At 44.8% G+C, this 26,675-nt stretch overlaps 1 protein-coding gene across 1 annotated transcript in view; it reads right to left on the reverse strand.

Annotated features, from left to right (window-relative positions):
- The window catches only part of LOC121280765 (mast/stem cell growth factor receptor Kit-like), a 50,215-nt gene extending 25,060 nt beyond the window's left edge, over positions 1–25,155 (reverse strand). The window contains exons 1-3 of the mRNA XM_041192933.1: positions 25,054–25,155; positions 3,753–3,877; positions 1,852–2,011 (exon numbers count right to left, since the gene is read on the reverse strand). Of these exons, the coding sequence (XP_041048867.1) occupies positions 1,852–2,011; positions 3,753–3,877; positions 25,054–25,102 (334 nt within the window). The 5' untranslated portion in view covers positions 25,103–25,155. The remainder of the gene's footprint in view (positions 1–1,851; positions 2,012–3,752; positions 3,878–25,053) is intronic.
- Between the last annotated feature and the right edge of the window lie 1,520 nt (positions 25,156–26,675).

Here is a 26,675-nt window from a genome sequence, read left to right on the forward strand (position 1 = left end):
TGGATTCACTTTTTTAAAAAAAATCCAGATATAAAAATATGGCCTCAGCAAAAGTGACCACAAAGCTGTCAGGGTTGTCATAAAAACCCACAAATGTTTGTGTACAATATTCTTTATTGTCCACACTCTGACATTAAGATAGCAGGATCTTATCACCTAATGGAGTGACATAAATTTCATCCTAGGCAATGGTACAATCAAAAGGCAATGCTGAAAATCTGAGTGCAGTTTTGCAAATTCACCTTGGATGAAGAGGCAACCAAAGGCAGCTGTTGGATTGGGGTGGTATGATCAATTGATAAAATGCTTTCCCACGGTCTGGTTTGTTCCATCTCTATTCCCAGTTAACCCAATGGTGAAAAACCTATTAGGGATCGCTATTTCTCAACTCCAGAGGCTGCTCAACCTGACTCTATGGAGGGATAAAGACTCAGACCCAACCCCAACCCTGATCCCAACACTGACCCCCAACAGAGGGTTAGAGAGCCTTACCCTATTCTAACACTAACCCTGAACCAAATCCTTAAACCTAAATCCTAAAATCTTAATTAGGAATCTGAGACTATAATGTTATTTTATATTCTAAGGCTTTGCCTCGAGCCTTAAACATTCCTGCCCAAGCCCTGACCCTAAACCTTTCCATTTCCCCTGGATTGGAATACAGCTCAAACCCCCAACTCCTAATAATAACCCTCAATTCAAGTAGGTGCACATCTAACCAAAGGTTACGGGGTTACATCTAATTCAAAGGTTACGGGGAGAAGGTGGGAGAATGGGGTTGAGAAACTTATCAGCCATGATTGAATGGCGGAGCAGACTCAATGGGCCGATTGGCCTAATTTCTGCTCCTATGTCTTATGGTCTTACCCCAAAACATGCCTGGAACACAGTCCTTGAGCGAAACAAGACCATAACCCTCAGCAGGGATTAGAACAGCCAGACAGTGACAAGAAAAACTACAAGGAACAAACAGTGTGAGTTATATAGAAGTGGCTAGACCCGCTCTGAGAAACTCCAGCTCTGGGTGAATGGAACACTGCTCCCTGAAGCATCAGATCCCTTCTTAACCCTAAGCCTTCGCTGGCACTGATACAAGTCTGTTGTGAAAGTGTCTTCAAATGGCAGATTTGTATATTGGCTGGGGTGTGGGGTTTGGGGTGGGGTGGTGGAGGGTGGGGTTGGACACAAAAGAGACTCAAAGTTGAATTTCCAACAGGGAAAAAGTATTTGCACAATCTTGGACTCATAGAATCTTGCTGAACAGAAGGAGACCATTTGGTCTATTGAGTTATTGCAAACTTTGAATGAGCTATTTATTTCATCCCATTGCCCTGCTCTTTCCCCATAGCCCTGCATATTTTTTTCCTTTTCGAGTATTTATCTAATTCCCTTTTTAAAAATACTGTTGAATCTGACCCGTCCGCCCTTTCAGGTAGTGCAAACCAGATCCTAATATCTCACTGCCTCATGAACCCCTCTGGTTCTGTTGCCAATTATCACCTTTATTTGTGTCCTCTGGTTACCAACCCTTCTGCCGTTGGAAACAGTTTCTTCTCCTGGGCTCTGTGAAAACCCTTCCTAATTTTGAGAATCCCTATCGAATCTCCACCTGACCATCTCTGCTCTAAGGAGAACGATCCCAGTCCCTCCGCATAACTGAAGGCCCTCATCAATGTTATCATTTCACGGAGAGTGGGTGTGGGGAAGATTCAGATCTTTTCACATCCAATTAAAGGTGACAGTGAGAGGGGTGGGACACAGTACATGCAGACTGCATGGCAGTCCCACCACTGGCTGCATCTACACATCCTGCCCTCCAGAGTTTCCATGACTAGGGCGCGCGGTTATTACCAACAACATGCAACAATGACACGGCTGATCGTTTCTCCCCGTCTTCCTCTGCAACACAGGTGAAGTTTCCTGAATCAGTTCTTTCCACAGCGTTAATGTGAAGCGTCGCCCCCATTGTGAAAAAGTTGCCATAACGTCGGTTCACAGAAAAATGGACAGGCTGGACAGAGAAGAAAACAACAGATTGTAAATGGTTTTAAAACGTTGACTAAATTCATTAGGCAGGACAGGATAGGACAGAGAAACAGCATTCATCCTATTAACCCAGCTTCTCTCACTGCCCATGTACACTTTATCCTGAATTACTTAACCACCCACCTAATTTCATTTTAAGGAAACAGCGTAGCCAATGAGAGTTTCGACTCCTGCCATTTCCTGGAGTGGGGAGGACTTGGAGCAATTTAAAGACAGGATTTGACCCCAGAAATAAAAACAGAAAATGCTGGAAAAACTCAGCAGGTCTGACAGCGCCTGTGGAGAGAGAAACAGAGTTAACGTTTTGATCTGTGTGACCCTTCTTCAGAGATTTCTTCAGGTAATACAGACTCGAAATGTTAACCCTATTTCCCTCTCCACAGATTCTGTCAGACCTGCTGAGTTTTTCCAGCATTTTCTGCTTTTATTTCAGATTTCCAGCATCTGCAGTATTTTGATTTGATCCCAGTCTTCCGATTGGCAGAATCTGGGAAGAAATTGTCCCAAACAGAATCTTCCAAAAATGGCCAGAGGCAGAGTATTACATTTTGGGTCAGAGCCCTAATGTTGATATCAGCTGTGGGCTCCGACCCCACCGGGTGTCAGGAGCAATAGCCCGACAGCGATTTTGCCTGAATTGGCCAATTAGTGTCCAGAGGGCAATGTTGCTGTCCAATTGAGGATAGTGGGCGGGCTCTTGAAGCTGAACGGCCAATAGGAAGCCCTCCAGCTTTGAAGGAGCTGCTGCCTGCCATTGCAGGTAAGGGGGAGAGAGGGCACCTCCCATCCCGAAGCACCCACTCAGCAACTTTTAAAAGCTTTGAAACAAAACAATGGCTGGACCACCATTGTTGATGGGGAAGCCACCAACACAGGGCTTCCTGGATGAGCACTTGGCACGTCATAACATTCATGGTTATGGGCCGAGTGCTGGTAAATGGGGTTAGGCAGGTAGGTCAGGTGTTTCTCACATGTTGGTGCAGACTCGATGGGCCGAAGGGCCTCTTCTGCACTGTGTGATTCTGTGGCCAGCTATGCTGGAGTCAGGGTGGGGGGGGTGGTCCATCAAAGCCCTGGAGTGCTGCCCACCCACAACGCCACCCTCCCTACCAACCACCACCTCCCCCCCCCCCCCAACAACCCCTGGGCTGCTTCTGGGAGCCATTTCCAGGCAACCTCTGTGCTGCTGATACTATGGTGCTGGGGTGTGCTTGCAGGCTGACAGGGATATTTCAGTCAGCCTTTGATCAATTGGCTATTTAATTACCTTAACAAGCTCACCCGGATCTGGCCTTCCTGAAAATGGCTCAGGGCAGGATGGCGGCAGCAAACCAGCCCGCTGACCGCCGGCCTGAGATTACGTGGCCGCCAGTCTCTGTGGTTGCCGCCACCGGCCCCTGATAACCCTACCTCAGGTATCAGGTGACCTCCCGTCCTCTCTACTACACCTCCAGTTGACCAACCCAGCCCCCAGACTGTGCCACGGAACCTGTACTCTAACTAGACAGACTGAGATGGTGGGAGGGGGAGGGGGAGGGGGAGGGGACGGGTGGGGTGTGGAGGGAATGAAATTGTTGGCCCTCGTCAACGTCAACCAGTTACAGAAACCAGTCCAGCGACTGGATGCAGTCAACAAGAAAACAAGATTCGAATGAAATAAAATAGAACCGCTAAAAAAAAACAAGTAAAGGACACCGTTAACTTACAGAGCCTCGTGGATGAAACCATTTCACAGATAGAGCTAAAGTAGCAGCAATTCCAGTGCAGGTGATCGAGAAGGGCTCGCCTCGCAGTCGCACATGCTCCCTGGTGTCGAGTTGAAGCTGAAACCCTGAATATGAACAGAGCTCCATTTAAAGATTGTCCACAGATTTCCCCATCATTACTGCCACAACAAAGGATTCTTTCTCTGGTAGTCCCTCAAAATGAGGATGGCACTTGCCACTGAATGCAACTCTTGGCAAGGACCAGATCATAGGGACTTTTAACATTGGGAGGCTGCTGCACTGCAGCTACCGCACAGTTCTGGCTGGCCTGGAGACTCTCCCGTTCTTCCTAAACAAAAACAGAATTACCTGATAAAACTCAGCAGGTCTGGCAGCATCGGCGGAGAAGAAAAGAGTTGACGTTTCGAGTCCTCATGACCCTTCGACAGAACTGTTCTGTCGAAGGGTCATGTGGACTCGAAACGTCAACTCTTTTCTTCTCCGCCGATGCTGCCAGACCTGCTGAGTTTTTCCAGGTAATTCTGTTTTTGTTTTGGATTTCCAGCATCCGCAGTTTTTTGTTTTTTGTTTTTATCCCGTTCTTCCTGCCTGCCACAGTCATATTGTAAGGGTTTCCAGATTGATAATCAACCTGTTTGGCCTCATTATGAACACAGCTTCCATGGCCCTCAAGCCCCTGGTTGGGACTTGAACCCAGCAATGCCTTCAGGCTCAGATGCACAGAGGCTACCTACTGTGCCCTAAGGCCTCCGACAGCAAAGAATGATTAATCTAGTGATAGTAATGAAGCTGATCACATGAAGATTGCACTTACATAGGAAAAGGGAAGTCATGGGCAGATGGAGAAGACGTACTAGAAACAGCAGCATTACCGAAAGCTGGTAAGCCACCTAGCCCAGGTGGAATACATCCGAGGATGCTAAAAGTAGTAGATGTAGAAATGGCAGAGGCATTGGTCACAATTTTTCAATCCTTATTGGAGTAGTATCGGAAGGCTGGAGAGTTAGGAAAATTTCCGGTCAGGAAAATCAAAGTGCTTGGAGTAGAAATGCTGAAGGGCAGCAATGTGACTCTCAATCACCTCTCGTTTTTCGTTATCCAATTTATCTGGGTGTGATTCAAACTCACTAACAGCAAATAATTCCTCTGAAGGTGTTTTCTGGGTGCATTTTCTGTTTGACTAGGATTCTTGCCAACAGCCTGACTATCTCTGAGGGGGTTCCAATTCTGTCCAAATTTGCTCATGGAAGAACATTCCAGTTTATGCATCGGTCAGTCAGCTTTCTGACAGGTTACATTGCAGTAGAATGCTAGTTTACAACATTATGCAAGAAAAGGGAGGATAAATCAGAGAACTACAAGCCAGACAGTCTAACATTGATAGCAGGGGCATTATTGGAAATCACTATCAGGGAAGAATAAAGTTTTGGGAGTTCATGTGTTAATCAATGGGAGAGAGCCTGGACTTGTTCAAGGAGAATCGCGCCTGACTAACTTGATTGAATTCCTTGATGAGGGAAAGGCATTTAGCTGTAGGAGGTTTGTTAAGAAGATGGATTTAAGCGGCAAGTGGTAGTAAGGATATAGAATTGACTCATTGGCAGGAAACTGAAGGTGGTAGTGGATGTGTGTTTTTCAAACTGGAGGATTTTTTTTTCTTTATTTTTTTCATAGGATGTGGACATTGCTGGAAAGGACATCATCTATTGCCCATCTCTAATTGCCCTTGAACTGAATGGCTTGCTAGGCCATTTCGGGGCAGTTAAAAGTCAACCACATTGCTGTGGGTCTGGAGTCACATGTAGGCTACACCTGGTAAGGATGGCAGATAAAGAGGGGTGCGGGTCAGTGCAAGGTGGGATTGCCTCCTTCCTGGGTCCCCAGTGCCAATCAGAGGCACCTCCCAATGGTTTTCCCACCCTATGTCCACCATCCCCCCCCCCAACCCCCCTGCCCTGTCCAATATGCAACCCAAGCCCTCAGCCCATGGCCAGGGTCTGCCAGAAATCCCTGAAGGACTGATTGCATCTCTGAGCACCTCCTCCCATGCCTCCTGCAGTACTGACAGTGGTCACAGCTCCTGGTGGCACTGCCAGTACTGCAGTGCTGCCAGTCTCCAAATGGCTGGCAGCTTGTTGAGGCGGGACCACCTCCTGAAGATGGGTAGAAGTCTCGCCTCATGCTAATTAAAGGCCTATTGGCTGAAAAATCACTGCAGTGCGAGTCAGCCAACCACAGGTGGGATCACCCTTTGAAATTTACACTGGGGTAGGGGAAGCCCACCCTCAGTGTTTAATCCAACCCTAATGATCATTGATTCAAAATCATTGACAGAAGATTATAAGGACGACAAAGATAAATATTTTCCTCTCAGGGAGGTGTTGGGATCTGGAACACCCTATCTGAAAAGGTGGTGAACGCTGATTCTATGAATAATTTTCGAAGGGAGTTGGACAGGTATTTGAGGAGGAGGAACTTACATAATTAAGGAAGCAGGGACGTGGGACTAAACACGATCGTTCTTTCAAAGAGCCAGCACAGACGGGATGGGCAGAATGGCTTCCTTCTGTGTCGCAAGTTTATCTGATTCTCTGTCCCTGAGGTTTGAATGAGTTTATTACTGTTTGTTTCAGTGTGCGAGCTGGAAGCAAACAAACAATGATTTGCTTGGGAAGACTCAAATTTCTCTGATTGGTTGGTAAATCTGTAACTTTGTGAAATAAATCGTAAGGGCATGGTTTTATGAAAGTGCTTTCAGAATGTGTAAAATGCCATGACTTGCGCAAGGAAGCTGTTTTGCAAGATTATAAACATTGGAATCACAATAAGAACAGTTCAATTTGGTGAAAAATATGGAGCATACATAATTGCACGATTATGTGTAGTACTGTTGTTCACGATTCATGTGTTGTAGAATGTAACTTTTAGCTTCAGGAATATATCTTTTATGTTGGAGATTAAAGTGTTAACTGTAAGATTATTGGAAAATCTAGATTGAGAAACTGGTAATAATCTGATGTGAATTCAATTCAAACAATCTGGGAATTAGTTACAGTTAAAAGCTACCCCATGTTTATCTAACAAAGTCAGAGGGGGAGGTGGAAATACTTGAACAATGAACGACCCATTCTGGGTGTCTATTGTTTTCTCAATAAAATAAATCAAAATCTAGCATTTCTGAGCAAGAGAGTTGTAAAACTCCAATAGAGATAGAAAGTATTGATATGGGTTGCAGAGTTAAAAAGTAGCCTTGAAGGTAAAATAATTTGTTTGTATTTCTGGTTGAATCATCCCAAAACATGTCACGCTGCCATGGAGATAGTGATTCAGGGTGGAGTTTTGGGTAGAGCGTTCTTTTGTTTAATTTACCTGTGTGTTTGCTGACAGAGGCAGACAGTTCAGTTTGGGAACAGATGGAGGCAGTTGTAGCTGTGCTTTAGTAAAGACTGAATCTCATCGGAATAAGAGAGCAAACAGGATGTGAAAGTTAGGCCTGCATTTCAAGCAGAAGAAAATGTTAACTTCATCGTTCACCACTTGGAATATGGGTGAGGCTCAATCTCAGTTTATGTTTCATGAGGGAAAGCAGCTGGAAGATTTGCTGTAGCATGTAAGTTGTGGAAGGAATCTACAGTGGTCCTCATAGAGCCTTGTGGCAGAAAGCAGTCAGCAGAGTTAGCTTGGGAAGCTGTGGGAAGGCAATTGGATCCGCTATCAGCCCAAACAAGGAGCTGAGGAGTTATAAGTTTGGTAAAGGAAAAGGTGGAGGGTTGTGCATCCAAAGAGTAAATGGAAGAGCAAAGAAGCAAATGAAAGCTTGCCTTGGAGGAATAGCTGGAATACTAAGGAGAATTAAAATAAATTCTGGAGGGCTGCGGGTTGGTCCTAAGAAAAGTGAACGAACCTTAAAAGATTTCTGAAGATAAGGGAACTCTTGGGTAGAAGTTAAAAATAGAACTGAGTTTATAGCATAAAGCTTTATAAACTATAGTGTTAGGTTATTGGTGCTTAATTTGTTTAATTCTCTTTGACATATAATAAGCTCTGAAGCTCTGAAGAAGAGTCATATGGACTCGAAACATTAACTTTGTTTCTCTCTCCACAGATGCTGCCAGACCTGCTGAGTTTTTCCAGCATTTTCTGTTGGGTGTGATATGCATCAAAGTTTGTTTTTGGTTAAATATATGAAATCTTGTGGCGTAGTTCCGTCAGTTAATTACTGGGTGTTTGGATTTCTTCTTTGAATGTTAATGGTCCCTAACAAGATTGTAACAAAACTGGGGGCTCTTGATGGGATTTCAGATCCACAGACTGAGACGGGTGTGATGGGATATTGGCTGTTTAAGCTAACAGGATCACAGTAGGTACACAGACCCAGGCTCCATCCTGTTGTGTGGTTAACCAATCTTTTTTTTTGTAAATTAATTCTTCATTCAGAACTGTTTGTGATTTTATGTTGCTGAGGGATAAATATTTTCCAGGACACCCAGGAGAACTCCCCGGTTGTCCTTGGAAACACTCACCATGGGATCATTTGCAGCCACCTGAGAGGGCAGATGAGGCCTCAGTTTAATGACTCATTAGAAAGATGGCACCTCTGACAGTGCAGTGCTCCCTCATTTCTGACCCTCTGACAGTGCAGTACTCCCTCAGTACTGCCGTACTCCCTCAGTACTGCTACTCTGACAATACAGCACTCCCTCAGTACTGACCCACTGACAGTACAGCTCTCCTTCTGTACTGTCTCTCTGACTGCATCACTCCCTCAGTACTGACCTTCTAATGGTACAGTGCTCCCTCAGTATTGCCCCTCTGACAGTGCAGCACTCTCTCAGTACTGCACCTCTAACAGTGCAGCACTCCCTCAATATTGCCACTCTGACAATATAGCATTCCTGCTGTACTGACCCTCTGACAGTGCAGCACTCCCTCAATATTGCCACTCCGACAGTGCAGCATTCCCTCAGTACTGCACCTCTGACAGTGCAGCACTCCCGCAGTACTGATCCTCCAACAGTGCAGCATTCCGACAGCACTGATCCTCTGACAGTGCAGCACTCCCTCATTTCTGGCGCTCTGACAATGCAGTACTCCCTCAGTACTGCCTTACTCCCTCAGTATTGCTACTCTGGCAATACAGTGCTCCCTCAGTACTGACCCACTGACAGTACAGTTTTCCTTCAGTACTGTCTCTCTGATTGTGTATCACTTCTTCAGTACTGACCCTCTAATGGTACAGTGCTCCCTCAGTATTGCCCCTCTGACAGTGCAGCACTCCCTCAGTACTGCACCCCTGACAGCGCAGCACTCCCTCAATATTGCCACTCCAACAATATAACGTTCCTGCAATATTGACCTTCTGACAGTGCCGCACTCCCTCAGTACTGCATTCTGACAATATAGCATTCCCGCAGTACTGACCCTCCGACAGTGCAGCACTCCCTCAGTACTGGTCCACTGACAGTACAGCTCTCCCTCAGTACTGCCATCTGACAGTGCAGCACTCCCTCAGTATTGCCATTCTGACAATATAATACTCCCTCAGTTCTGAACCTCTGACAGCTCAGCACTCCCTCAGTACTGGTCCACTGACAGTACAGTGCCCCCACAACACCGTCTTTCTGACAATGCAGCACATCCTCCATACCACTAGTCTGACAATGCAACACCCTCTGATCCGACAGTGCAGCATTCCCCAGCACTGACAATACAATGCTCTCTCAATACAGCCTCTCTGACAGATTGGCACTCCCTCACTCCCTCATAACTCAACCTCTGATAGTGCAGCACTCCCTCAGTACTGACCCTCTGACATTGCAGCACTCCCTCAGAACTCAACCTCTGATGGTGCAGCACTCCCTCAGTACTGACCTGCTGGTACTACTGTGCTCCCTCAGAACTGACCCTCTGATTGTGCAGCCTTCCTTAGAACTGACCCACTGACAGTACAACAATCCCTCAGTACAGCTTCTCTGACAGTGTGGCACTCCCTCAGAACTGACACTGATAGTGTACCGCTCTCTTAGGATTGAACCTCTGATGATCCAGCGCTCCCTCCGTACTGACCCTCTGACAGTGCAGCACTTCCTCAGTACTGACTCTCTGGTGGTGCACCACACCCTCAGTATTGACCCTCTGACAGTGCAGTGCTTCCTCAGTACTGACTCTCTGGTGGTGCACCACACCCTCAATACTGACCCTCTGACAGTGCAGCACACCCTCAATACTGACCCTCTGACAGTGCAGCACTCCCTCAATACTGACCCTCTGACAGTGCAGCACTCTCTCAGTATTGGCCCGTGTAACCGTGCAGTTGAAGCCTCTGACTCATAGATGAGTTTGTCACCCATTGAGCTACAGCTGACTGCATGAGATTGCTCCACTCTGAGGGGCATCACGATTGAGTCTGTTCTTGTTGTGTCCAATACGCAGCATGGGATAGCGACCAAGAGCTGCAAACCTCTCTAGTTTCTCCTTGCTAACTGCAGCATCACCATTCCCAGTACAACTGTCCCTCTGCCAATTTCCAGTATTCCTGTTTGGACTTACAAGAATGCTTTTCATCTCAATGATTTGACAAGTTAATTGAGTTAATGGACAGTGAGAGCTTTGTTTCGGTGCATTTTCTCAATGGATTATTACAGCTCAGTATCAGCAGTGTCACTCTAAACGTTTGTGGTGTTGGTGACATTTCCCCCTCAGGCTCTGGGAACTATCAGAATAAACACAGTGTGTGTGAGACGCTTTCCGTGACAGGAGCAGCTCCATGTTCCAGGAACAGGAAGAGGCCATTCAACCTTTCAAGCCTTTCATAGGAACATTAGGAACAGGAAGAGCCCGTTCAGCCCTTTGGACCTGTCATTAGAAACATTACGAACAGGAGGTTGTTCAGCACCTTGGGCCTGTCATAGGAACCGAAGGAGGTAATTTAGCCCCTTGGGCCTGTCATAGTACTGAGGCCAACTGTGGTATTACTATTCGTAGTAACTGAATCCAGTGAACAGAGATCAGGGCAGTACCCTCGCCAATGATCCAAGCAGATGCTCCAAAGCAGGATTAGCTGGAGCAATAGAAAATGAACTCATTTGGTTTCGGCACTGACCAGCTCTCTCACTCCCATACACACACTCACACGCACACACACACACACACCCAATGCCGTTCTATATCAAACTAACCCTGAGAAGGAACCGTGTCCGAGTGAACTGGAGATGTATGAAAGTGCGCCAAGAGTTGCAATCCAAAAGAAAAGCCAGGAAGAAGCTGATGCTGAGACAAATGTGAACCAGAAAGGCACATCCGAAAAATATCGCAATTTCAATTCTCATTTCTCAGTCCCACTTCTGCTTCTGCACTGTGACTTGAGAGTTACGTAACTCTTCCTGGGCCCACAGGCTGGGCTGTGCATCATTACCACATCTGCACCAGTCTGCCCAGGACTGGAGCCCTGAGGGATTTAAATATGAGAGGCCATGTCTGGGGAGCACAACTTTTAGGGTTTTGTTTTTGCAACTTAAGTAGAATCTGACAAGGACCTGGGAGTGGTTTGGTTTGGGGCAAAGGAGGAACTGAGGGAGGAGGCGAAGAAGGCCCAGAATTGAGAGGCCACTGCCCTGATCCAGATCCAAGATAACCTAGGAAGATGGTACGTGTATATTAGGGAGATTTAACTGAGAGGAGATGGAGTCTTTGGGTGATTCCTATAATGGCGTCGCATTCCCTGATGTGACTAGTTATGAGCCCAGATAAACATGTGACCTGGCGTACTTAGCTCAAATCATACCTGATTCTTTTAATATTAATTATTTTGTCCCTTCTCTCCTATTTTTTCATTTACCAAGTCCCCCGATCATTAACAGGATCTGCCTTTCATCTCATCCATACCCGGTCGAGGATCAGTATAATCGCCGACATTAATATGAAACACAAAAAAAAACTTGAGGGGTAATTAAATCCAGGATGTCGTTAAAGAATGAACATGTAAAGGGCAAATGATTTGGAATATAAATAAGTCTGATGGTAGGAATACAGAGACCACATAATGTTTGCAAAGTAAGTGTCAAAGTGGGGCAGTGGAGCCAAGGGATCTGAGGATATAGATACAAATCATGAAAAGGAGCAATGCAGGTTAACAAGGTAAGAAAAAAAGCATTGAGGTTCATTTACGGAAGGATAGATTAGAAACATTGAAATGTTATTTTAAACTGGTATGGTTAGTTCACATTTGGAGTACCTTGAACATTTCTGGTCTGTACATTACAAGAAGTAAATAAAGGTACTAAGGCAAGTGTAAAACAGATTTACAAATGATATCAGAACTGAGAGGATATAACTGCCAAGCAAGATTGGACAGGGTGGAGCTCTTTACTTTACAAAAGAGAAAGCTGAGGGGTGATTTAATAGAGGTTATGTTAGTGGGATAAGATGAGGTAAAGTGGAAGGACACTCATGTGTAGCATAAGTACTGGCATGAACTGACTGGGCTGAATAGTCTGCTCCTGTGTTGCAGATACTTAGCAACCTTATCTAAACAAATCATCTATATATATCTCTATAATAACAGAAAACATTCATGCACAACTCAGGTACACAGTGTGTACCATTAGCGTAATCAAGTATATAAGAAGGGTTTGTACTTTCTGTTTTGATATTGTAAATAACTTGTGATCTGACCACTACCATTCAGCATTGATCATTGAGTGTTAGACTGTTAGACTGAGTGTTAGACTGACATCAATAAAAGTGACCAGGGTCTTCATTTTGCCGTTCTTCTATCTTGTATGAATTTCAGTGCCAGTGCGATGCCAGGTACATAAACCATGCGTCCCAATGATTGGCTGATTGAATCATACAGCATGTTCCTTCAATCATTCATAATAGGCAGAGCACAGACCATTTTCAACCAGCTCACACTTGTAAAACCCAAAATAAAACATCTACTGTTAGATGTGAATCTGTGATTGTGCAGCACTTGCTGAGTGTGCTAATAGCTATACTAACAACCAATTTAAGATAGTTAGTAGCGTTTGTAATGTGGCTCATTTATGCTTGTGCCTTCTCAAGTCTTGTGCCTTCTTTGAATTACCCAAGAACTTGAGGAGCCTATGGTTACCCATTGCTCTCTCTCTGTCAATGCCTCATCCTTCAGAGTTGACTTGCCAACTAATCAGCACCCTTTTCTTCTGTAGTATAAATTGTTGTGATCATTTGAAATTTGGCATTCTTGCATTTGTCCTGATGAGTGCAAGATGAAAAACTTCAACAACATGTCTCTCTTTTCAGCAATATTCAAGTTCTGTACTGCCAAATGACCATATGTAACTCTTGATGAAGCACTTTCCACACAGCTGGGTGAAACTCTAAAGAAGCTTATTCAATTAACAACCTTGCCACTGGATTAAATATCCATTCACTTCACCATTGGTGCACAGTGACAGCAATACCATCTATAACTGCACCAACTTGTTAATGCTCATTTGAAAACACACCCCAAGCATGTGACTTCCACTGCCTAGAAGAACAGCAGCAGGTACGTGGGAGTTGCAAATTCTTCTCCAAGTCAAACACCATCCTGACCTGGAACTATATTGCCATTCCTTCACTGTCACTGGGTCAACATCCTGGAACTCCCTACCTAGCAGCATCATGAAAGTGTATTCACTGCATGGACTGCAGTGGCTCATCACTACCTTCTCAAGGGGTAACTAGGGGTGGGCAATAAATGCTGGCTTTGCCAGCCATGTCCACATTCTGAGAATGAATGAACACCTCATGCTTTAAATAGAATATCCTACTCCTGAAATGGTGAGCTCCCACTTACTGGTGAATTCAACTCTGAGAACTCACTGGGAATATTTAATAATTGGACCAGAGTAGATGCAACAGGGTTGGCAGTACATGACCCGGGGAGGAACCTCCTTCATACTCATTACTGTAAATCAGCCCCATCAGTGGAAGATAAAATTGATATGCTCAGATTAATCGGAAATAACATATTTAATCTTCAGAGGAAGCTGGTTATTTGTAAACCTAGAAGTATTGGCTTCCCCTGTAATGCTAATTCCTGTTCTGATTTCCTATTTCCATATTGAGTTGATGAGAAAATCTCTGTGATGTCAGTTTTCCAGCTAATATTTTCTGAGGAGTTGAGTTCAACAGTGCTTGGAATGGACTTCTAAAGAACCCACAGTTGCTTTTGTTGTTGCGCCAGTTTATTCAGTTAATATTGTGCTGGTAAATGGGTGGTGCATGTTTCTGCCTCTGTGTAATTAAATTTTTACCAATAACCTCTACTCCTTGTTTTAGCCTTTAACATAGCAGTCTGACAGTGTGGCATTCATCACTTATGAGAATGGATAGGAGAGGGGTATAGGCAGCCCATTTACTCCACAGTAATATTGCAAAACAGCAAAATTCTGTGCCCTATATGTTAGCATTTAATCCACATTTTAAAAAAATTGCAAGGTTCAATTCATTTGAGACATGGGCTTATTTATGGAAGCTGCCTAATTGCTGTCAATGAGTCAATGATATTTGGAGCAAAACATAACATTTCTTTTTTTATTGTTTCATGGGATGTGAACATCACTGGCTGGGCCAGTATTTATTGCCCATCCCTAACTGTGCTTGAAAAGGTGGTGGTGAGCCACTTTCTTGAACCACTGCAGTCCATGTGGTGTAGGTACGCCGACAGTCTTGTTAGGAGGGGAGTTCAGGATTTTGACCCAGCGACAGTGAAGGAACGAGGATATAGTTCCAAGTCAGGATGGTATTGCTGGGAAAGGAACTTGCAAGTGGTGGTGTTCGCATGCGCCCGCTGCCTTTGTCCTTCTAGGTGGTAGAGGTCATGGGTTTGGAGGGTGCTGCCAAAAGAGGCTTTGGTTAGTTACTGCAGTGCATCTTGTAGATGGTATACACTGCTGCCACTGTGCACTGGTGGTGGGAATGGAAGGGCATCAAAGTTAGAGCTGTCTGGATGACTAAAATTATTGAGATTAGATTAAAACAGCAAAATGAGACATGATAAATATCAGGCTCATAATTTCAGCAGGGAACCAAGCAAATTGCAGGAAGTACAGAGAAGAACTGACAAAGGAAATAAAAGGGCCAAAGAGAGTATAAAAATAGTTAACAAGTAACATAAGAAGGAACCAAAAATCTTTTATGAACAGATAAATAAAGAAAGGGTAGTCAAAGACAGGGTGGGATTGATCATGGACAAAAAGGAGACCTTCTTGTACAGGCTGAGGGTATGGGTGAGCAGCTAAATAAGTACTTTGCATCTGTCTTCACTTGCGAAGAGGATGCTGCCAATGTAACAGTAAAAGGGGAGGCAGAAGCGATATTGGGTGGGAGAAAACATTGGCCATTCTCAAAGTAGATAGGTTATCTGGGCCAGATGGGCTGCATCCAGGTTACTGTGGGAAGTGAGGGTGGAAATTGTGGAGGCTCTGGTCACAATATTCTTATTCCTTCCTAAATAATGTGCAGGGATAGAGGGACCTCGTGTGCATATGCATCAATCTTTGAAGGTGGCAGGACATATTGAGAGAGTAGCAAAGCTTATGGAATCTTGTGTTTCATATCAAGGTTTTGGGAACAAATGCAGGGAAGTTATGCTGAACTTTTATAAATCTCTGGTTAGGCCATAACTGGGGTACTGTGTCCAGATCTGGTCACCACACTTGAGGAAGGGTCCTTGAGAGGGTGCAGAGAAAATTTACCAGAATGGTTCCAAGCATGGGGGATTTTAGTTTAAAGGTGGGGTTGTTCCCCTTGGAGCAAAGGAGTTTGAGGCCAGATCTGATAGTGTTCAAGATAATGACAGGTTTAGACAAAGTAGACAAAGAAAGTTTGTTCTCATGAGTTGATAGTACAAGGAGAAGACTACTCAGATTTAAGGTTTTGGGGCAGAAATACATGAGACTTGTGAGAAAGTACTTGTTCACCCAATGAGTGGTGTAATTTGCTGCCTATGAGGATGATGGAAGCGGACACAATCAAGGATTTCACAAGGAAAGTGGACAGGTATCTGAGGGAAATAAACTTGCTGGGCTACGAGCTTAGATGAGGATAGTGGGACTGACTGCAGAGAGTGGGCATGGAGGCAGTGGGCTGAATGGCCTCCTCTGTGCCTTAAAGATGCTATGACTTCTTGTTCTTTATATTACGTATTATTCCACGGGGTGTGGGCATTGCTGGCTAGACTAGTATTTATTGCCCATCCCTAATTGCCCTTGAGAAGGTGGTAGGGAGCTGCCTTCATGAACTGCAAGCCCATGTAGCGTAGGTACACCCACAGTATTGTTAGGAAGGGAGTGTCAACATTTTGATTCAGAGATAGTGAAGGTTTGGCAATATATTTCCAAGTCAGGAAGGTGAGTGTCCTGGAGGGGTACTTGCAGATGGTGATGGTCTCATGCATCTGCTGCCCTTGTCCTTCTAGGTGGTAGAGGTCACGGGTTTGGAAGGTGCTGCTGAAAGAGCCCAGGTGAGTTCCTGCAGTGCATCTTGTATATGATATACACTGCTGCTACTGTTTGTCGGTGGTGGAGGGAATGGATGTTTAAGGTTGTGGAAGGGGTGCCAATCAAGTGGGCTGCCTTGTCCTGGATGCTGTCGCGTTTCTTGAATTTTAAGCTGCACTCATCCAGGCAAGTGGAAATTATTACAGCATACTCATGACTTGTGCCTTGTAGATGGTGGTCAGGCTTTGGGGATTCAGAAGGTGAGTTACTCATCGCAGAATTCCCAGCCTTTGACCTGTTCTTCTAGCCACAGTTTTTATATGGCTGGTCCAGTTCAGTTTCTGGTCAATATGGGGATGGTGTGAGGAGATTGGAGGTTTGCAAATTTTACATCCCATTCAAAAAAGGGGGGAAAGGAAAAACCTGGCAGTTGCAAGCCAGCCAACCTACCACTGATGGCAGGAATGCTTTTAGAGACAATAACCTGAGACGAAACTAATTGGCATTTGGAAGAACTTTTGTTAACAAATAACAGCCAAACATGGATTTGTTACACAGTGTCGGACAAATTTGAACATAAGATCATAAGAAATAGGAGCAGCAGTAGACAACATGGCCCATCGAGCCTGCTCCACCTTTAAATACGATCATGGTCGACCTTGGGCTTCAACTCCACTTTCCTGCCCACTCCCCACTGCCCTTGATTCCCTGAGAGACCAAAAATCTGTCTATCCCAGCTTTAAATGTATTCAAGGATGGAACATCTATAACCCTCTGGGGTAGAGAATTCCAAAGATCCATAACCCTTTGAGTGAAGTCATTTCTCCTCATCTCAGTCGTAAATGATCGGCCCCTTATCCTGAGAATGTGCCCCTGTGTTTTAGATTCCCCTGACCAGAGGAAGATAATCTCTCAGCGTCTGCCCTATTAAGACTCTTCAGAAGTTTATAGGTTTCAATGAGATCACCTCTCATTCTTCTAAACTCCATAGAATATAAGACCGATTTACTCAGCTTCTCATTGTAGCACAATCCCCTCATCCCAGGGACTAATTTAGTGATCCTTTACTCTACCGCCTCCAATGCAATTATATATCCTTCCTTAAATACAGAGATCAACACTACACACAATATTCCAGGTGTGGCTCACCAAAGCCCTATACAACTGTAGCAAGACTTCTTTATTCTTGTACTCCAACCCCCTTACAATAAATGCCAACATACCTAATTGCCTGCTGCACCCGCGTGCTAACTTTCTGTGTTTCCAGTACCAGCACACCCAAGTCTCCTTGAACATCAACACTTGCAAGTTTCTCGCCTTTAAAAAAAATTCTTTTTTATTCTTATGACCAAAGCGTAATTGATTTGAGTTTTTGATGACGTCATGGAGAAGTTTGGTGTGATTGATGTGCGTATGAGCTTTCAAAAAACATTTGTCAAAGCATCACATCACAAGACTTGTTGGCAAAATGAAAGTTCATGGGATTGAAGGGGCAGTGGTGACATGGAAATGAAATTGGCTAAGGGGCAGAAAATAGAGGGTAGTGGTAACTGGTTGTTTTTCAGACTGGAGGAAGCTGTACAGTGGTGTTCCCCAGGTATTAGGATCATTGCTCTTTTTAATATATGTTAATGACCTTGGATTGGGTATACGCTACAGGAAATAATTTCAAATTTTGCAGGTGAGGCAAAACTCAGAAACATGGTAAACAGTGAGGAAGATAGTATCAGACTTCAGGAGGACATAGACAGGCTGGTGAAATGGGCAGATACATGGCAGATGAACTTTGATGCAGAGGAGTTTAAAGTGATTGACCTTGGAAGGAACGATGAGGAGAGAAAATGGCTCAGGTCTTCCAGTCTCTGGATGGTTGTACCCCAGACATATGCTGGAAGATGCGCTGGGGACCCCTTGGAAATCCCAATGCAAACTCTGCAGAAATTGCCCAGGAAGTTTCAACTTCCAATGAGCGACTCCCCTGCATCTGGAACCCTCCGGGAAAGTCTCCAACTCTGAGTTAGAGGTGGGGGCTTTGGAGGGTTCTGACTCAGTTACCTGGATAGTTATCCAGGAAATGCTAGACATGAAAAAAACAAATCTAACTCCTGGGTAACGATGCAACTGACACTAGTATCAACAGCACCACTGGGAGAGGTGGTCACTGTCAGTGCTGCAGGAGGCCAGGGTCTCGTTACAGCCAAACTGGCAGGCTATGGCCTGGCGAGCAAGAGGGGTGGGGGGTAAAGCTGGGGTGGTTGTGGGGGGGAGGGGGGGCTGGAACCTGGGATGGGGGGATGTTAAACCTTGGGGAGGGTCCTCCATTGGGTTCAGGGGGCCTGTTAAGAAGGGAGCCTCCTCCTGCCTGTTACCAGCAAGCACAGGGGAACCTGCCGGGCTAGGCACTTTGTGTGGGCCTCTCTTGCCACCAGTTAAATCCCAGCAGGGTAAGGCCCTTAACTGGGAATTAATTGCCCACTTAATGACATCAATTGGCCCATTGGCGGGCAGGTCCCCTGACATTCTCCCACCACCGGTATAATTACAATGGGGGCAGGGGAGGGTGGGTAGGTGGCAGGCAAGCTACCCACTGGAATTAACATGCTACCCTCCTTCAAACCTGCTGGTGAGGGAGCTTCAAGTCAACCCCTTGTATGTAAACAGTTCCCTGCTATAATGTAGTTGCAGGCTTCGACCAGTAGTTGGCACTCTGGTGTGACTTTCTCAAGTTTCTCTCCCATCTCTGTCAGCAACTTATTTAGAAAAAATTCTGCCCATTCATTAATATAATTTACTTGCACAGCGGAAGCCTTATGTCTCAGTCGGTGGCTCCCCTGCCTCTGACCCAGAAATTCCAGGTTCAAGTCCCACTCCAGGACTTGTTGTGGCATGGAAGGAGTGTTCAGGACATAGTTCGACAGGTTGATGATCAGCCTGCTAATCCTTCCAACAGTTTCCCACTATTCCCCAAAGGGAAAGTATTGTGTGTAACGATCCAAAATAAACTTTCACAATCTAATATGATGCACCAGGCAACCAAAACCATACTTCCTTCATACAGCGATCATTAAAGTATGACAGTAAAATAGGATCAATACAGGATTTGCATTTATTAATTTTAATCAAGCATTTACTGTGCTGTAAAAAACGTCTTTCAACTTGCTTTGATTTTGAAACATAATTTGATTAGAAAGCAAAAGCTACAACGGGGTAAATACAAGCAACAACCTATAATTCTCACTTCTGTTTTTTTATTAAACTCTGGGACGACTGGAAGTATCTACAAAATATGTCAATAGTTAGAAAATGAGATTGTTACTCCAACCAAGCACTGTGGAGAAAGTTGGCGCTGAGGGATATATAAGGCTCTAATCTCACTTGGAGCGCAATCAGATCAACCAAATGTTCAACAACCAATCCCTCAGACCAAACACTTTCTGGCTTGTCTTTTTCCTTTTAACATGGCCATCATTAGGGATTACTGACCCAGGAAATTCAAGGCTATAATTCAGGACACACCAGTATTCTTTCTCCCAGTGACACAGGGAAAGAAGGTTTGGTGTCACTGAGAGAAACAAAGAGATGTCTGGTATTATAATGAGCTCAGCCGAGAATGAATCAAGGTGACTTTCCATGGGGTCACTCCCTTCTCTCCATCAGAAGCAACTGAAACTGATGAAAAATGGCATAAAGAAGGTGCATGTGTCAGGGTCATCACATCATGGAAAGGAGAAATTGAATAGATACAGAATGATTGAGGGATTGGATGAGGAGTAATTATTAGGGAGTGCTACGCTTTTGGAGGGGTCATTGTACTGTGAGAGGGTAAGTACTGAGGGAGCAACGCACTGTTGAAGGGGCAGTACTGAAGGAGCGCTGCACTCTTGGAGGGTCGGCATTGAGGGAGCACTGCACTGTCAGAGGGTCAATACTGAGGGAGGGAGCACTGCATTGTCGAAGGGGATGTAAAGAGGGAGCACTGCACTCTGTGTGGGAGTATTGTCAGTAATGCACTATTGGAGGTACCATCCTTCAGTTGAGATGTTAAATCTGTACAATAAAAAAGCTACTATCAGTTCAGTTCCGAAGAAGAGTCACATTGAGCTCAAAATGTTAACTCTGTTCCTATCTCCACAAATGTTGCCAGACCTGCTGAGTTTTCCCAGCATTTTCTGCTTTTATTTCAGATCTCTAACATCCGCAGTATTTTGCTTTTATTCTCAGATACTGAAGCAGTCTGTGTCCATACGCAGCAAGACCTGGACAACATTCAGGCTTGGGCTGATAAGTGACATGTAACATTCACACCACACAAGTGCCAGGAAATGATTATCTACATAATCTACAAGAGAGAATCTAACCATTTCATCATGACATTCAATAGCATTAACATCACTGAATTCCCCATTATCAAAATCCTGGACGTTACAGTTCGCCAGAAGCTAAACAGAATCAGCCATTTAAATACAAATCAGATCAGAGACTGGGAATTCCTTGGTGAGTAGCTCACTTTGTGACTCCCCAAAATCTTTCCATCACCTACAAGGCACAAGTCAGGAATATGATGGAATACTCTCCACTTGCCTGTATGAGGGCAGCTCCAACACTCAAGGAACTAGACACCACTCAGGACAAAACAGCTTTCTTGATTGGCACCCTGCCCACTACCCATCACCTTAAACATTTACATATATATGAACATACGAATTAGGAGCAGGAGAAGGACACTTGGCCCCTTGAGCCTGCTCTGCCTATCAATAAGATCATGGCTGATCTGAATGTAACCTCAGCCCCAATTCCTGCCTAACCCAATAACTTTTCACCCCCTTGTTAATTAAGAAGCTAACCAGCTCTGCCTTAAAAATATTCAAAGATTCGGCTTCCATCGCCTTTTGAGGAAGAGAGTTCCAAAGACTCACGACCCTCTGAGAGAAAAAATTTCTCCTCATTATGAGGGGCATGGACAGGGTGGATAGGGAGCAGCTGTTCCCCTTAGTTGAAGGGTCAGTCATGAGGGGACATAAGTTCAAGGTGAGGGGCAGGAGGTTTAGGGGGGATGTGAGGAAAAACTTTTTTACCCAGAGGGTGGTGATGGTCTGGAATGTGCTGCCTGGGAAGGTGGTGGAGGCGGGTTGCCTCACATCCTTTAAAAAGTACCTGGATGAGCACTTGGCACATCATAACATTCAAGGCTATGGGCCAAGTGCTGGTAAATGGGATTAGGTAGGTAGGTTAGGTGTTTCTCCCTTGTCGGTGCAGACTCAATGGGCCGAAGGGCCTTTTCTGCACTGTGATTCTGTCTTAAATGAGCGACCCCTTATTTTTAAACAGTGACCTCTTGTTCTAGATTCTCCGACAAGAGGAAACATCCTCTCCACATCCACCCTGTCAAGACCGCTCAGGATCTTAAAGGTTTCAATTAGGTCGCCTCTTACTCTTCTAAATTCCAGTGGATACAAGCCTAACCTGTCCAGCCTTTCCTTATAAGAAAATCCCCCCATCCCTCGTATTAGTCTAGTAAACCTTCTTTGAGCTGCTTCCAATGCATTTACACCTTTTTTTAAATAAGGAGACCAGTACTGTACACAACATGCCAGGTGTGGTCTCACCAGTGCCCTGTACAACTGAAGCATAACCTCCCTACTTTTGTAATCAATTCCCCTCACAATAAATGATAACATTCTATTAGCTTTCCTAATTAACTGCTGTGCCTGCATTTACTCCCTCCAGTGCAAGCTCACAATGGCAGCAGTGTATACCATCTACAAGGTGCACTGAATCTACTCTCCAAACCACTTTAAATGCACCTTCCAAACCTGCGACCTCTACTGCCAAGAAGGACAAGCGCAGCAGATGCAAGAAAACACCACCAGCTGCAAGTTCCCTTCCAAACCACACACAATCCTGACTTGGGAGTATATCGCTATTCCTTCACTGTCCCTGGGACAAAATCCTGGAACTCTCTTCCTAACCGCACAGTGGGTGTAGCTACACCACAAGGACTGCAGCGGTTCCAGAAGGCAGCTCACCACCACCTTCTCAAAGAGAATTTGGGATGTGCAATAAATGCTGGCCTCACCAGCAATGTCCACATCATATAAACAGATAAGTAATTTTTAAAAATCTTTTTCCCTTTTGAAAGTTACTATTGAATCTGCTGCTATAACCCTTATAGGCAGCGCATTCCAATTGTAACAACACACTGAATAAAGAAAAAGTTTCCTCATTTCTCCTGTTTATTTTGTAAGTTTTCATAAATCTGTGCCTTGTGGCCTCTGTCTCCTCTGCCAGTGGAAACAGTTTCTCCTTATCTGTTCTACCAAAAGCCCTTATAATTTAGAACGCCTCAACTGGGAATATAGGAACAGGAGGAGGCCATTCAGCCCATCAAGCCTCTTCTAACATTCCATTAGAGCACAGCTGATCTGTGTCTTAATCCATCTACATGTTTTGCTTCTATAACCCTTGATTTCTCCTTTTTAACTATCCAAACCCCTCATAAATTTTATTATTATTGATATTCCTTCCCTCAGTGACAGGCACCAGGAATAAATATGATGGCTCTGCTCTGAGTATCCCTGAACTAGTGAAAGGAGAAAATTAGCCAGCGCTGCCAGTTCCGATCATTCCCCTGCGATGTTTGTTGGAAAGTGCACACGTGGATCTGTTGACAAGAGTGCTTTTTATGCATTCAGGAAATATAGGTGTTGCTGGCTAGCCCAGCATATATAGCCTATCTTGAATTGCCCTTGAGAAGGTGATGGTGAGCTGCCTTTTTGAACCGCTGCAGTCCATGTGGGTGTAGCTACCCACTGCTGTTAGGAAAGGAGTTCCAGGATTTTGACCCAGTGACAGTGAAGGAACAGCGATATAGTTCCAAGTCAGGATGGTGAGTGGCTTGGAGTGGAATTTCTGGGTGGTGATGTTCCCATGTGTCCGCTGCTCTTGTCCTTCTAGATCATAGCAGTCAAGGGTTTGGAAGGTGCTGTCTAAGGAGGTTTGCTGAGTTCCTGCAGTGCATCTTGTAGATAATACACACTGCTGCCACTGTTCCTCGGTGATGGAGGGACTGAATGTTTGTGGATAGGGTGCCAATCAAGCTTTGTCCTGGATAGTGTCAATCATCTTGAGTGCTGTTGGAGCTGCACTCAGTGTAGGAAAGAGAGAGTATTCAGAGAGGGTCCTATACCTTTAACACTGTAAGGGCAAATTGATAAAAATGCAGTGAAAGCCCCTGGTATCCCAAGATGCATAAACTAGTTATGGAATATAAAAGTCAGGAGGCAATGATGAGCCCCTATAAAACCTTTAGACCTCATTCAGAGTACTGTGCTGTATTGGGCTCCATGCTATAGGAAGGATATTGAGGCTTTAGAGAGGGTACCTTACAGAATCACTGGGATTCTGCCTTGTATTTAAAACCGAGCTTAAAGATTTTTGTTAACAAAAGGTGGGACAAAAGTGGGTATATGGAGTTAAGTCGTAGATCAGCCATGATCTCATTGAATGACGGAACAGGCTACAAGAGCTGATTGGCCTCCTCCTGTTCCTGTATGTATATGAAGGAATCGAAGTACAAAGAAAGACTTGAAAACTGGGACTTCCATCATTAGATCAATGCAGAAAACAGAGCAATATGATAGAATATCATAAAAACGATGTAGAAGTACTGGACGATGCCAGAACTGTGAGGTTATATTAATCAGGAAAGTCTGGGGCACATTTCTCTAGAAAAAAGAAAGCTGAGGGATGACCTGATAGAGGTCTTTAAAATTATGAAAGGTCTTGATAGGGAGGACATAGAAAAGATGCTTCCACTTGTGGGGGGGCATCTCATCAAGGGTCCATAAATATAAGATAGTCACTGATAAATGCAATAGGGAATTCAGGGGAAACTTCCTTATCCAGAGTGTAACTGCTGATCAGAAAGGGAACACCGGAATGGAGAGCTGAAAGGAAAGGGTAGGGAGAATGGGACTGAACTATTTCAGAGAGAGGCAGACTAAGTTGAATGCAGTAAGATCCTATGGTTCTATCTTGTTACACAATGCATTCTATGATGGTGGCGGGTAGTAGAGGAGTTGGGGTGGGGGTGGTGGAGGTGGGGGAGTGGTGGGAATAAGGAGCCAAGAGGAAGGGTCTGAATGTTCAGTCCAAGCACAGTCAGGGTTAAACCCTGAAGCAACTATTGCACCTGGGATAGGAGGAGATGGTCAGGAGCTAAGCCGTAATGGGCTGTTTATCAGTAGCAGAGTTGCAGAGTGAATCATAGGATGATACAGCAGAAAAGGAGACCATCCAGTCAATTGTGCCTGTGCCAGCTCTCCGGAGCTAATCCCATTCCCCTGCTCTTTCCTCATCTTCCTGTAACCTTTTCATTTCCAAGTCTTTATCCAATTCCCTTTTGAAAGTTATTATTGAACCTGCTTCCAACACCCTGTCAGGCAGAGCATTCCCGATCATGACAATCTCCCTGTGTAAAAGAAAATTTCCTCAAGTTGCCTTACAAATGATCTCACATTTTTCCAATTCCTTTAAATCTTTATTCTCTGGTTATTGACCTTAGACCCATGGAAACACTTAGCCCTTATTTGCCCTTTCAAAGCCCCTTCGTGACTTTGAACATCTCTATTAAAAGTCTCCCTTTAGCGTTCTCTGTGCCAAGGAGAACAACGCCAGCTTCTCCAGTCTGTCCAGAGAATGCACTGTCACTCACACACAGAGCCAGAGAGACATATCATTCTGACAGTGCTGGAAGGAAATTTGAGTGAACCGAGAAGCAGGAAAGATTAAACATGTAAAAGTTACATTCCTACCTGCCACACAGGAAACAGGCAGCATGAGGAGGACCAGGTACAGATACATCGTCTGCTCAGTTACTGGGTCTGAACTGATCAGATGTAGCCCCCATTGTGAAAATCACTGAACTGATTCTTTATAGCTCAGCAGAAACTGCAGTATGACTTCTGCTTTTAATGTCCTGCGAACATTTCTGACACATCCTCTGTCTTTCAGATGTAATCCGGAAATAACCTGACCACTGACAGCTAAACTGTTCATGGCGAACAGATAATCACAGGCTCTATGTAAAGAAAGAAGGGTATAGCAACAGCTTGTATTTTATATAGTACTTTTCATGCAGCAAAACATCCCAACGTGTTTCAGAGGAGCATTATCAGACAAAATTTACCACTGAGTCAATAAGCGAATACTTGGGCAGATTTGAACATGTTTGAGGAAAAGGTTGGCCAAAGAGATATCTTTAAAGGTAGTAAGAGAGGTGGAGTAGCAGAGAGGAGAGAGGGAATTCCACAGCTTCGGGTCTAGATAACTGAAGGCACAGTCTTCAATGGTGAAGCGATTACAATCAGGGATGCTCAAGAGGCCAGAATTTGAGGAGGGTTGTGGGGCTGAAGAAGGTTACAGAGCTAGGTAGGGGTGAAGAAACGGAGGAATTTGAAAATAAGAATGAGAATTTTAAATTTGAGGCGTTGTTTAACCAGGGAGTAGGTCGTATGGTGCAGTGGTAGTGTCCCTACCTCTGAATTCAAGTCCCACTTCAGGACTTGATGGCCAAGGAAGGTGCGTAACATGGCCAAACAGGTTGACCATCAGCCCATAAATCCTTCTGATACGAACCAATGGCAGGCAGTAAAAGTGGGAGAGTTTCCTGGTCAGCCAAACTGTAAAAGGCAACAGCAAACCACTGCAGTATTTTGCCAAGCATAAACATGGATCAATCCAATGGAAGTCCATGATTGGCAATGCCCCCTTAGGGCATGGTACCTGGCGGATGAGGCTTAACCAGGAGCCACTATAGGTCAGCGAGCGCAGGGGTGATGGATGAACCAAACTTGGTGCAAGTGAGGATGCAGACAGTGGAGTTTTAGATGGTTTTTGAAGAACAGGGTGTTGGACACTGACACCAGGAATCAGTCACACTGTGAATTCCTGCTGGAAGTGGGAAGTGGGGGTGTCATCAATTAATAAAGGACGGTACTCCAATTTTTATGTCCTGTAAAACTAGACTGATTCCTCTGGATTAGTCACAGAGCATTACGGCACAGAAGGATCCATTTGGACCATGAAGTCCATGCAGGCTCTTGAGAGCAATCCAGTCAGTTTGATTTCCCCGCTCTACCCTGTAGCACTGCAAGTTTACTTCCCGCAAGTGCCCAGGCAATTTCCTTTTGAAGCTATCGATTGTCTCCACTTCCACCACCCTAGTAGACACTGAGTTCCAGGCTATTACCACTTGTAGCCTCCCCCCAGTATCTCTTACCCAAGACCTTAAATCTGTGTCCCCTTAGTCTTTGCAACATCAGCTTTCCTTTGTCCACCTTAATTAAACCTGTCATAAACTTGGACACCTCTATCCAATCTCCCCTCATCGTCCTTTGCTCCAAGGAGAACAGCCCCAGCTTCTCCAACCTAACCT

The sequence above is a fragment of the Carcharodon carcharias genome, chromosome 8 (assembly GCF_017639515.1).
Source record: "Carcharodon carcharias isolate sCarCar2 chromosome 8, sCarCar2.pri, whole genome shotgun sequence".
Classification (NCBI taxonomy): domain Eukaryota; kingdom Metazoa; phylum Chordata; class Chondrichthyes; order Lamniformes; family Lamnidae; genus Carcharodon; species Carcharodon carcharias.